This window comes from Nestor notabilis, unplaced genomic scaffold (genome assembly GCF_000696875.1).
Source record: "Nestor notabilis isolate BGI_N333 unplaced genomic scaffold, ASM69687v1 scaffold24880, whole genome shotgun sequence".
Lineage (NCBI taxonomy): Eukaryota > Metazoa > Chordata > Aves > Psittaciformes > Psittacidae > Nestor > Nestor notabilis.
This window is the reverse complement of record NW_009910085.1, coordinates 550-11,660: the sequence shown is the minus strand read 5'-3', so window position 1 is coordinate 11,660 and position 11,111 is coordinate 550. Positions and strand designations below refer to the sequence as shown.

The window sequence follows — 11,111 nt, the reverse complement described above, 5'->3', positions numbered from 1 at the left end:
TCGACAAACTTGCTGAGGGCACACTCAATTCGCATATCTTAAATCATCTAGTTCTGTCTTGTTACAAACCATTGGCAATGAATCTAAGGAAAGGATGTGTACTGATTGTTTAAAATTTTGTCATCAATATGATGGCTGGAGTTGTGTTTTTTTGGTATTTTGGAGGTCTTTCTACTCATTGTAACTTTTTCAGTTTGAAATTAAAGGGTTGGGTATTTCTGTTTTTTTTTGTCATCTTATCTATTACTATAGAGCTGAAAAATTTCAGGCCAAATTGGGCACTCAGTGTTGCTTGGTCAGGAATGACTGAAGGAATAAAGTGAAGGGAGACTGATATGGGAATTGTTGGAGTCTTTGGAATTTTATGCCAGTAAAGTATCCCTATTAATGTTGCTGTAACATATTGATTTCATCTAATGTACTATAAAAATTTTTTTAGAGTCATTATTGGCAGGGGGGAGGTTTGCTGTTTGTTCTATAGTGCTTTTTTTTTTTTTCCTGTTAAAGTTATAAAATTTCAGCTTTCATGCTGTCTAGTGAAGAATTACAGTATAAATCCTTGCAGATTCAAAGACTACAAAGAGACTATAATGGCCTTTATATAGCGATTTTTAGGTCCATTCCATGGGCTGGAGCACTTCCCATATGAAGACAGGCTGAGGAAGCTGGGGCTGTTCAGCCTGGAGAAGAGAAGCTGCCTGGAGACCTCATAGCAGCCTTCCAATATCTGAAGGGGGCCTACAAGGATGCTGGGGAGGGACTCTTCATCAGGGACTGTAGTGATAGGACAAGGGGTAATGGCTTCAAACTTAAACAGGGGAAGTTCAGGTTAGATCTAAGGAAGAAGTTCTTTACTGTGAGGGTGGTGAGGCACTGGAACGGGTTGCCCGGAGAAGTGGTAAATGCTCCATCCCTGATCTAGTATGAGGTGTCCCTGCCGATGGCAGGGGGGTTGGAACTAGATGATCTTAAGGTCCTTTCCAAGCCAAACTACTCTATGATTCATGATGCAGGTGGGTTCCTGATGTTTTTTCTGTAGCCCTGTATACTCTTGTAATTACGCTTTATTGCCACCTGAGGTCAGCAGCTGCCGAGAGAAAATAAAAAAATTAAAAAAATAAATCGCTTCATTGCAGTCCGTTTTCATTTGCTTTATTTAGAATACTTAGAAATCAATACATTCTTCAGATCCCTATATACATTGTGCAAAACCAAAGGATTTCTTTTGAAAGCACAGCAGCTTTAGCAAAAAAAAGTCTTCCTTGTGAGTTACTACAGAGTGAAAATCTAGAACAGCTTTAGGGAGTGTTTATTGGCTTCCCGAGTAGCATTGAGTAGTTGCTGTGGCAGAGAATAGTATTTTGTACAATGTGATGGTGACAGGGTTTCAGTCTTATTTTTTTTATTTTTCTTTTAAATACTAAATTAGTGATAATAAATAGGAATGGAATAAGGTATTATTGCTGCAGGGAATAGTTTGGAATCCAGAAATGGCAAGTACCCTTCCTTTTTCTTGCAGTAGTAACCAATGTTCTGTGAAGATGTGGGGAAGATGTTAAAAAAAGAAAGATAAAAAATGTGAGCTTGGTGCCAAAGTTACTAAATAGGATTTGGGATACAAGTGTCTTGCTCTTGGCTCTGTCATAGGCTTACTGTTGGTCATTTCCTTAGCTTGAGTCTCAATTTTCTGTATGTAATTCAAATAAAAAGGTATTAATTTCTCTGGTAAAGTTCTAGAAGAAATATCTTTTGATGGGATTTTCGTATACTATTTGAATAGCAGGAGTGTCAACAGCAGCATCATACCTGAATCTTGATGTCCCCCTTCCTGACAGTCTTTTGAGTATTCTGTTCTTCCTGTCCTAGATAGTTGTGTAATATTGATAGTGAGCATATCCTGTGTTTCAGAAGTGACCGCTTTTTAATAGTTTACAAAGTTATCCCCATGCATGATTGGCACCAAGTGATATTCCTGTCAAACCTTTTATCCAAAAATCCCCCTGCAGCAGGCAAATTTAACAAATGATACAGACAAGGATCAATTTACTGATCACCAAAATGCAGCAGGGGAGATGTAGGTTAAATATTAGGAAATACTTTTTAGCTGAAACACTGATTAAGTCAAAAGAACAAACTGCCAAATGAAGTTGGGTAATTGCCATCACTAGAGATTTTCCATCACTAGAGATTTTCCAGGCTATGAGTATGCATCCATTTAGCAGGGATGGCTTAAAAATAATGCAGTCAGTTTTGCCACAGTTCAGAATTTGGACTGAATGACTCATTATATGCATGTTTTATCCCAAAAATTGTTTTTTAGTCCTTCCTACTTTACCCTAGCAAGGGATAAAGCTGCAGGGATGTCAGCAAAAAAAAGTAAAATTTTCTCTCAGTGTGTGCCAAACCTACATGAAATAAGAAACAAGTTATAGTGAGAGAGAATAAAGCCCAGATTGATGTGACCTTTATTATTTTAACAGTGTCTTTCAGCACAATTACAGAGTCGCAGGATTGCAGAGAACAGAGCTGGAGTATAAAATAACATAAATAAATAGAACAGGAGCCAAAGCAGCCAGCAGGAGGTGGTTGGAATTGGGCAGTGAAGGATGGGTGAAGGGTTTGCATTGGTCAAAGCCTTTATGATTCAGCCACCATAGTTGCAAATTCTGGAGAAGGGAAACATTTAAAAAAAAATATTAAAAAAAGAAAATGTAAAGGAGGAGGAAGCATATTACAATGATTACAGAGTCAGTGGTGTAACAGAAACATCACAATAACAGAAGAACAAAGAAATCCTGGTTAAAGGGAAAATATGACTTGGGAAATCTTACAGTGAAATGAAAGGATTTTTTGAGGGTAAGAGAGAAATGCTGTACATGCTAGACTGTCAAGACTGTCCACTGCTATTCATCTGAAGAACTTGATTAGTTCCCTGTTATTTCTTTGTAAATCTCAATGGGATGAAGGCAAGAGCTAGAAATTTAATTTCACAGTGAGATAAATTTCCTTTATATCAGAGGTTGGCAAAGAGACTCATTAATGAGTCTTTCAGAGTATTTGTGTCCCTGTATTATAAATATAATACATTTAAACTCAATTTTGTACCAGCAAATTGGCTGGAAATGACAGATTACAAAAACAGAAGGCTCAAACCAATCCATGTAGCAATCTCAACCACACTGGTGATAATGAGAAAAATTCTTGTGATCTCAGAGGGCCAGGATTTTACCCTATGGCTTTTATTAGTTTTACATCAATAATATTTACATAAATTTATCTATCTGCAGTTTGGGGTTATTTTATACTTTGGTGTATGTATAAGGCTTTTCATCAGGGTGATAAAGCATGGAAAAGGCATGTTTGTATCCTGGTGAATAGCTGCCTGGCATACCGCGCTCTGAATACTGCATTACTCAAGGAGGTTATAATTCCTAACTCCATCTAACCTTGGAACAGTTACATATGAGAATACCTTGCACAGTTTTGTGTGCCTCAGAGCTTTAAAAATGACAGACTGGAGGGAATCCCAAGAAGGGCAACAAAGATGATAAAGGGATTAAACAGTGTATGCAGAGAGTGGTTTATGGGTTTAACATAATCAGTTGAGAGGAACATGACTAATAGGGGAGGCAGTCATCTGTAAAGGCTCAAAAGGAAATTATTGAAGTTTGACATAATGAAGAGTAATGTCTTGCAACTAAAAAAGATAGAAAATGGAAGTTAGGCATTTTGAAGAACATTCTAACGTTCAGTTGAAAAATACTAAACTCTAAGCAAGAGAGATCTTCACTGACTGGTGTGTGCAAACTGATAGCACTTTTGATGATGATGTGTCCAAAAAACATGTTGCCAAAAGCTGACAAACCAGAGTAAGACATAAAATGTCAGTGGGTTTAAATTCAATCCAAATTTATCCATCATTTTGAAAGATGTAAATCCAAGTTAGGATTAGTGATGCAGATTACTTAACACAAAACGTGTCTAAATCCTGTACACGGTGGGTACAGAGATCGAAAATGTTGCAAACTGAATTTAAGAGATAACATAAACTGCTTGTGATAGAAACCCAGACTGTTCTGGGCAGAAAAGGAAACAGGCTATGATTATTAGATCACTGTGTGAATAAATCCTGCAGAGAGAAATATGAACTGCAATGGATGAAGCCTTTCCAAAAGGGAAAACTAACTACACGTATTCTATTAGAACAAGCTGTCGTACTTGCTGCAGCTGAATTAAATCCTTTTTATAATAATTTGCATCTATGGAATATATTTGGAAAAGGTTATTCAGACTTACAGCCAAATATTTTCTGTAATACATTATGATAGTGATATGGTCACTTAATGGCAATGTATTTCATGGATACCTTCTGATAGCCAGCAAACCATAAAATACTCCTTCATGAATAACTGCTATCTGCTTTATAGTTTTCCCAGGGTTTTCAATATACTTGAAATATTTCAAAGATGTTCCAATTGAATAATCTTGTAGACTAGTTCACTATTGGTTTTCATATGAAGGTTAGCCCAACCACAGATGGCTTGTAGAGGCATTGTTACAAAGTGTACTCATATATGGAAAATACATATTCTGAAATAAGGCACTGTGTGTTATACCCTGCCTATTGGTTGTTCTTGTAAATGTTTACTGCCTCTAACAATCCTTGTGATTGACTGCATCCTCCTTTCCAGCTGTAATTCTCCTTCCAAACAAAATTAAGTTCTATCTTTCTTCGCACAATTAATAGTTTTAAATTGCAAGGATTTAGACCATTTTGTCATGTAAAATAATTTACTAGCTGTCTTGTGTAAAAGCTCTGACATAAACCGAGAGGATTCTTTTGCTGTGTTCGATATAGTTCAGTAGCATATATCAGCCTGATGCATACCCTGTAGGATTTTACTGAAATGACAGCTATAATTACAGAGTACATGTTGTAGGCTAATGATTTCTCTCATCAGATTATGTTTTTTACATTATCCATACAATAGCAAATCTGTTTAGCAAACTTCATAAGTGATGACTTACACTAATTTATTTCAGAAGATACAAAAGCACAAAGAGGGATAACAAAAGGACTTTCAAAAGCTTTTTCTTCTCTGGTATGACTTTTACCTGTGGCAAGGTCATGACTTACCAGCTGTAATTCTGAATGCTTGATGTCTCATTTTTACAATGTTTAAAAAAATAATTGAAATATTTTGAAATATTTGCAGAGGTTGAGCTGTATCAAGGAAAATATTTTGATATACTAGGATAAAAACTTGGGTTTGTTCTGTCTACAGTGCAGGAACTTTGAAAATTCTTTATGTACTTTCTCAAGTCTGTTAGTATCAAGAAAAAGAAAGGCATGATGTGCATGGCCACTGCTAACACACAAAATAGATAAAAAAACCCACTGTGATCATTTTCTCTTCTTTCTTACAAATATTCTCCTGCAGCTGAGAGCACTGCTTCAGCATCACTTCCCAAACCAATCTGGAAGCTCATGTTTGTAATTTTCTTAGGTAACTTGGCCTTGGCCTGCATTTTTTTTTTTCACATTCATCATCTCTTCACATCGGTGAAAGATGGAGGGGGCTTAACATCAGACAGAAGGTGATGATGTCTTGCATGAACAGGCTGCAAGTTTTCAACTGATTGAAACTAGTAGATCAGCCACAAATTACAAATCTTGACTGGACAGGAGGGAACCCGGAGGAACTATTTCTGAGCTGAACAGTCTTGCAGGAAGGATAAAAGGTTTAAAGCAGGAGACCTGGGAGACAATTTGTAACATGTAACCCTAACTGGAAGAAGGCTGATTGATTAGTTTGGGATTAACATTTGTGAAGGGAAGCCCGAGAAAGATGGCTCCATGGCATTAAAAATGCTATGGGCTCCTGAGGGATGCTCTGTGTAGGTGTTCAAGAGCCATCTTAGTGAATTAACATTAACCCATGTGAAAGGCTGCATGTTTGTAGTCATTTAGTGATGTACTAAGCAGATGTTTGAAACAAGAGCTAAAGTGATGCCTGACAGTTCAGATACAGGGAAACAAACAAATGGTTTGCAACAGAAATACAGCATTGCAATACTGAATATAAATGTGACATACATTGTGCCTTTACATTTTATTTACATAGGCAGTTATAATCTGGAATTGGATTTCTGAAACAAAGGAAAAGCTGAAAAGTGTGTCATCCTCATCCTTTGGTCACAGTTCCAGCTATAAATTTTGCATGTATTTCAAGCCTTTCCAGTGTCACAGTTTGCTGTTGGAGTCAAATTTAAGAAATGGAAAAGAAAGCAATAATGTTGTACAGTAGGGCTATGTACCAGGACAGAAGAAGCAAATTAAAGAAGCCTTTCATTCTCTTCTCATTATCAATTATAAATTCAGAGTAATTCCAGTTCAAAGTTACAGAAGGGTAAAACTTGGAGAAGAAAGAGATAAAGAGAAGAGGTATTTCGTATTGCTTTATTACAACGTACTGGCTTTCAGGCATTGTTTCAACTTTAAAAAGTTATGATCAATCTTAAATAAAAAAGTTAATGCTGTATTCTCTTGTATAAGCCAAAATCATTCTGCAATGTAGTTCTTGTATTCCAATCGATACTGCTTTTGTTTTGCAGCCTTCTGGGAATAACTGAAAATGTACGTGATGTGAGGTTGGTGGATCAGCTCTGAGCTTACTTACCTAAGCCAAGTTTTCTTCTGAAAATCTTGCCCACTGCCACTAATTTTAATGGGAATAAGGAGGACCCATATAATTAAAGCATATGAAATTTCAAATGCTGACACACTCATCGGGTTCAGTAGCGCTGCTAAAGTTTAGCAGGAACTTCCCCTAGATGCTTCACAATTGCTCCTCTGCAGCCATAATATAATCATGATCTGAGAAATTAAAGAGGCTTTTGTCTAGAAAAAGGGCCATAGTCACTGGTTTGGCAGGGTGCTACAAACAGGCAGATATGTATGATTAATATATCAGTGGTTGATTTTGTGTGTAATTTTTTCAGCTTCTGAAAAAGGAGACTATGTTAGTTAATCATATTTTGCTTTTTATTCCTTTTTTAATTGCTTCCTTTTCTTTCTTTCCTTTTTTTTTTTTTTGGAGACAATGTTTTTTTACAAATCCCAGAGACTGGGTAACAGAGAGAGATAGGAGTGTTTTAGGTGTTTTTTAGATTTCAACGTAGCATGTGGCTTACCGGTATTGTGAAAACTTAGCAATTGCCTGCTCTCTAGGTGATTTAGTACCCTGGCCACAGACTTCTGCTAGTATCTCCTTACAGTGAGGAAAGATTTAATTCAGCAACTCATGTCTTCATGTCTCTTCCCGTGTGTCTCAGGGATACAGAAAGAGAAAACAGGAAAAATTTTGTATGTGTGCTAATTTGATTCATCCCAAGGGGGACTAGAAAACAGTGATTTTTAAGCAATGCTATAAAACGAAAAGTTGTTTTATTCTTATACTTCTCATATTTAGTAAAACAGAGTCACAAGCTTTCTTAGTTATGAAGACCCACCTAAACACTAGCAAAAGGTGGATAGAAATTCTGCAGCAGACTGACTGCACTTTAAATTTTAAAAGCATTGCTTTGTGAAGTCGTGCATTACTTTCCTATTTACTAATCATCAAGCAGAAATGCTGGCACTCAGCTCTTTTTCTTTCTAAGTTTTATAGTCAAGCCTGGGTCTTTGAACTCTCAGTGTCCTGATCCTCACTCCACTTGAAATCTACAGAAAAATTAAACTCACTGAAGTTGGATCAGTCCTTAGCTCGGTGCTGTGGTGTGCGTTTACTATCTCTCGGTTTCTATGAACTGTTGCCCCCTCTAGTGTCAGAACTCAGCTCCTGTTTTCCCTAAAGCAAGTAATGGCAAATGTAGCAGGACTTGGTATTTCATTAAATCCAATTTGTGCCCTTCAGAAGGTCACAGCCTCCCGTGATTCCCAGATTTCCTCAGCTCTTGTATGTAAGAGTAATATTGCATTATTACTGTCGAAGTTTACTCCTCTAATCACATACCATCAGCGCCAATTTTACCGTCACCGTCCTTATCTCCAGCAGCCAGAAGAGCCTTCGTCTCTTTGTCTGACAGGTCTCTTCCCTCTGGGGTAAAGCCCTTCAGTACAAACCTAAAGAGGAGGCATGGAAAGAAGAATATTTGTGGATTTCAGGTTTCTTTTTTTCCCTCACAACAGTTTTATTTCATATTTATTTGTACCACTGGTTTCATATGCAAGTTGGAATCCAGTGTTGACCTTCTCTAACATTCAGGAGAAGCACTCTGCTCTGAAACTGCATTTGACTGAAGAACTAACAGTAAGGTACTGATCATTCATGAAAGTTACAACTAGCTATCTCCAACACACTTTAGACCATACAGTCAGCAAACAACTGATTATTGCACACAAATACCAATCAGAAGATTGAACTGTATGCTATTATCTAGAGAATTGAAAAAAAAAACCCAACCCCAAACCAGGAAATTAGACTCTGAGGCTATTTGAGAAAGGACATATCTTGACTTACTTTAATTCGTCTTCTTCAATGAAGCCACTTCGATCTTTATCAAGAATATGGAAAACCTTCTTCACATCTTCTGGGCTCTTCTTTTTCAATCCTACCATCTCGAAAAACTTCTTATAGTTAAACGATTCAGCAGCTATAGGAGATGAAAAGCCAGAAGGCTGCTTAGAAAAACTGTCGAGACATACACCAGTACATACCCATGGTTTCCTTCCACGCTGTTGTGTGTCCTGTCCTGGGAGGCACAGTGGAGCCCGGCTGTGTAGGAGCTCCATGTACGCCCTGTAATCAATTCTCCATGCTTCACAGACGGTAATTGTAATAAACAGAGGGGGAGAGGGACAGTGTCTCCTCTCTGCAGATGAAGAGCTGGGCTACAGAGGGATGGAGACTTTTCCCAAGGTCACACAAGAAGTCTGTGGTAGAGTTGGGAGCTGAAGTCTACCCTGCTTGTTTTCATTTCAGTGCCTTAACACATACCCCCCCCCCCCCCACCCCCCCTTTTTTTTTTTTGGCTAAATTTTGTGCTAAAACAGTCATCTGAGGGCAGACTCTGGCTGTTAGATGGCTGTCACTTTTTGACATTTCCAGCCTTGAAAAAAATAAAAAGCCCGCTCTTGCTCAACCGTGGAGCATTGACGAGAAGTGTTTCAGCGCACATGGCTATTTCAGTGCTGTTTCGTTTTTCCTGAAGACTTATCAGAAATCATTGTTGCGTTTCGACCACTAAAGGTACATGCAATGGTGGTTTGTAAGCTCAGGCACTGCAAGGGAGTGCTGTGCGCTATCCTGCCTGCGAGACCGTGTCAGAAACGATCTCCGGGGAGGAAGAGAAAAAAAAGAATCAAAACAAACAAACAGAGCCCTTGAAATCGGAGCCGAGATAAACGAGTTTACCTGCTCCACCTCTCCCGTCCTTTAACCGCACCCGCTTTTGTCCCACCCGGCTATCCTAATGACTGTGCTGGGGATTGGGAAGGTGTGGATTAGAAACCCAATACAGTGATCTCTAAAACATGCTGTGGAGGGTTGTTTGGGGTTTTGTCCTCCTTCTTCCCTGTGCATCCTTATTCCGGCCGCAGCTTTTCCTCTTACGTAAAATGAAGGAGGCTCAGTCCTTCGGGATCTGCTGCTAACTGCATCTGCTCCGGGACTTGGAGCTGGCCCTAGAACAATGGGAGCTAATGAGAAAACCAGCTGCCGGCTGGAGCAAAGCGATTTGTCGGTCCCTTCGACTCCCGGGCTGCCGAGCTCAGCCGGGCTTGGCGGGGTTTGCGCCTCCGTTCACCCAGGAAGGTCACTGCACAGGGCAGGACGGAGGGAGGCTGCTCTCCCGCTGCTGCGGTCGGCCAGGTAGTTTGGAGGGAAAGGGAGAGAGAACGTGCATCCCGGAGCACTATTTCTGGCGTTACTTTAAGAGCAACCTTGACTGCTGAATCTCTGAGGGGTTGCTGCTGGCCCAGGGCTGAATTAGAAGGTTAGGGAATATCGGAACCCGGAGGAGTCAGAGGGGGAAGTACCGATCGCTGCAGCCATTCGTCCTGCAGAAAGCTTCTGCAGTCGAGCAGTGAGTGCTCTACCGTTGCCTTCTGCTCCATCCCAAAAAGCAAATCCCACCCAGGGATCCCACATAGGACGTAAGAAAAGAGCGCGTTCTTGGCTCTTTGGAATGAGAAGCAGCAGTTCTGTGATACCTGAAACTGAATTTCAGGGGTGAGTGAGAAGCTGCCGGCATCCATGGCTGACTTCCCTATCCCACAACAGGATATAATCCAGCCTAGTTCGCCGAGGGTTTTTTTTTTTTTCCTTTGAAAGTATCCCCTCGGTGGGAGCCTGTCCGCAGCTGCTGCTCACCTTCCTTTGAAATAGGTATTTCACCTCTGTAACGTGCAGGGCAACTTTGCTGAGGATGCAGCCCTGGACTTGATAAACCTGGCAGGCTTTCACTGCACTTCTGAAAACCATCCTCGATTGGTATTTTATTTAGCAATATCCTCTAATCTTCCCCGAGATTAAATAAATGCACTACTATCCGAAGCTGAAGAGAGGAAAGAGGAGAAAGGAGGAAATTAAAAAAAAAATAAAAGAAAAGGAGGTACTCACCTGAAAAGGCTCCCACAGCCTTCTTGATATCCTCAGCGTTGAGCACGTCAGTCATAGCCATCCTGCAAGTGTTTGAACAGGGAGGCAAGTGCGAAAAGATTAAAAAGTGCTTTTCTCATCATTTCTGCTCATATGACCAAGCTGCAGTGCCGCGCGGGGATGGCACACCGGGAAGGGCTGGACCCGCGCCAGCTCCGTACCCCTGCGTGGCTGAGCGCCCAAACGTATATCCTCAGCGTTGAGCACGTCAGTCATAGCCATCCTGCAAGTGTTTGAACAGGGAGGCAAGTGCGAAAAGATTAAAAAGTGCTTTTCTCATCATTTCTGCTCATATGACCAAGCTGCAGTGCCGCGCGGGGATGGCACACCGGGAAGGGCTGGACCCGCGCCAGCTCCGTACCCCTGCGTGGCTGAGCGCCCAAACGTGGGCTGCCGCTCTCCCCTTCGCAGAGCCCCACGTCGTCCGCGGGCGCGGGGGGTCGGCTCACG

The 11,111-nt window shown here is 40.3% G+C and overlaps 1 protein-coding gene across 1 annotated transcript; it reads right to left on the bottom strand.

The window, feature by feature from the left end:
- Positions 1–2,444: 2,444 nt before the first annotated feature.
- PVALB (parvalbumin) lies at positions 2,445–10,812 on the bottom strand. Its single transcript, XM_010024259.1, has 4 exons — positions 10,623–10,812; positions 8,523–8,655; positions 8,016–8,125; positions 2,445–2,666 (listed from the first exon to the last, which is right to left on the bottom strand). The coding sequence occupies exons 1-4, from the start codon at positions 10,681–10,683 to the stop codon at positions 2,638–2,640; spliced, it is 333 nt and encodes a 110-aa protein (XP_010022561.1). The 5' UTR covers positions 10,684–10,812; the 3' UTR covers positions 2,445–2,637.
- Positions 10,813–11,111: the final 299 nt, after the last annotated feature.

What these genes read in the sequence shown, in the direction of transcription:
- PVALB (XM_010024259.1), bottom strand. Translation starts at nt 10,683, where the DNA reads ATGGCTATGACTGACGTGCTCAACGCTGAGGATATCAAGAAGGCTGTG. An exon ending in ATTGAAGAAGACGAATTAAA is followed by an intron (nt 8,126 to 8,522) that starts GTAAGTCAAGAT and finishes CCTCCTCTTTAG; the next exon opens with GTTTGTACTGAAGGGCTTTA. An exon ending in CGGTAAAATTGGCGCTGATG is followed by an intron (nt 2,667 to 8,015) that starts GTATGTGATTAG and finishes TCCCTTCTCCAG; the next exon opens with AATTTGCAACTATGGTGGCT.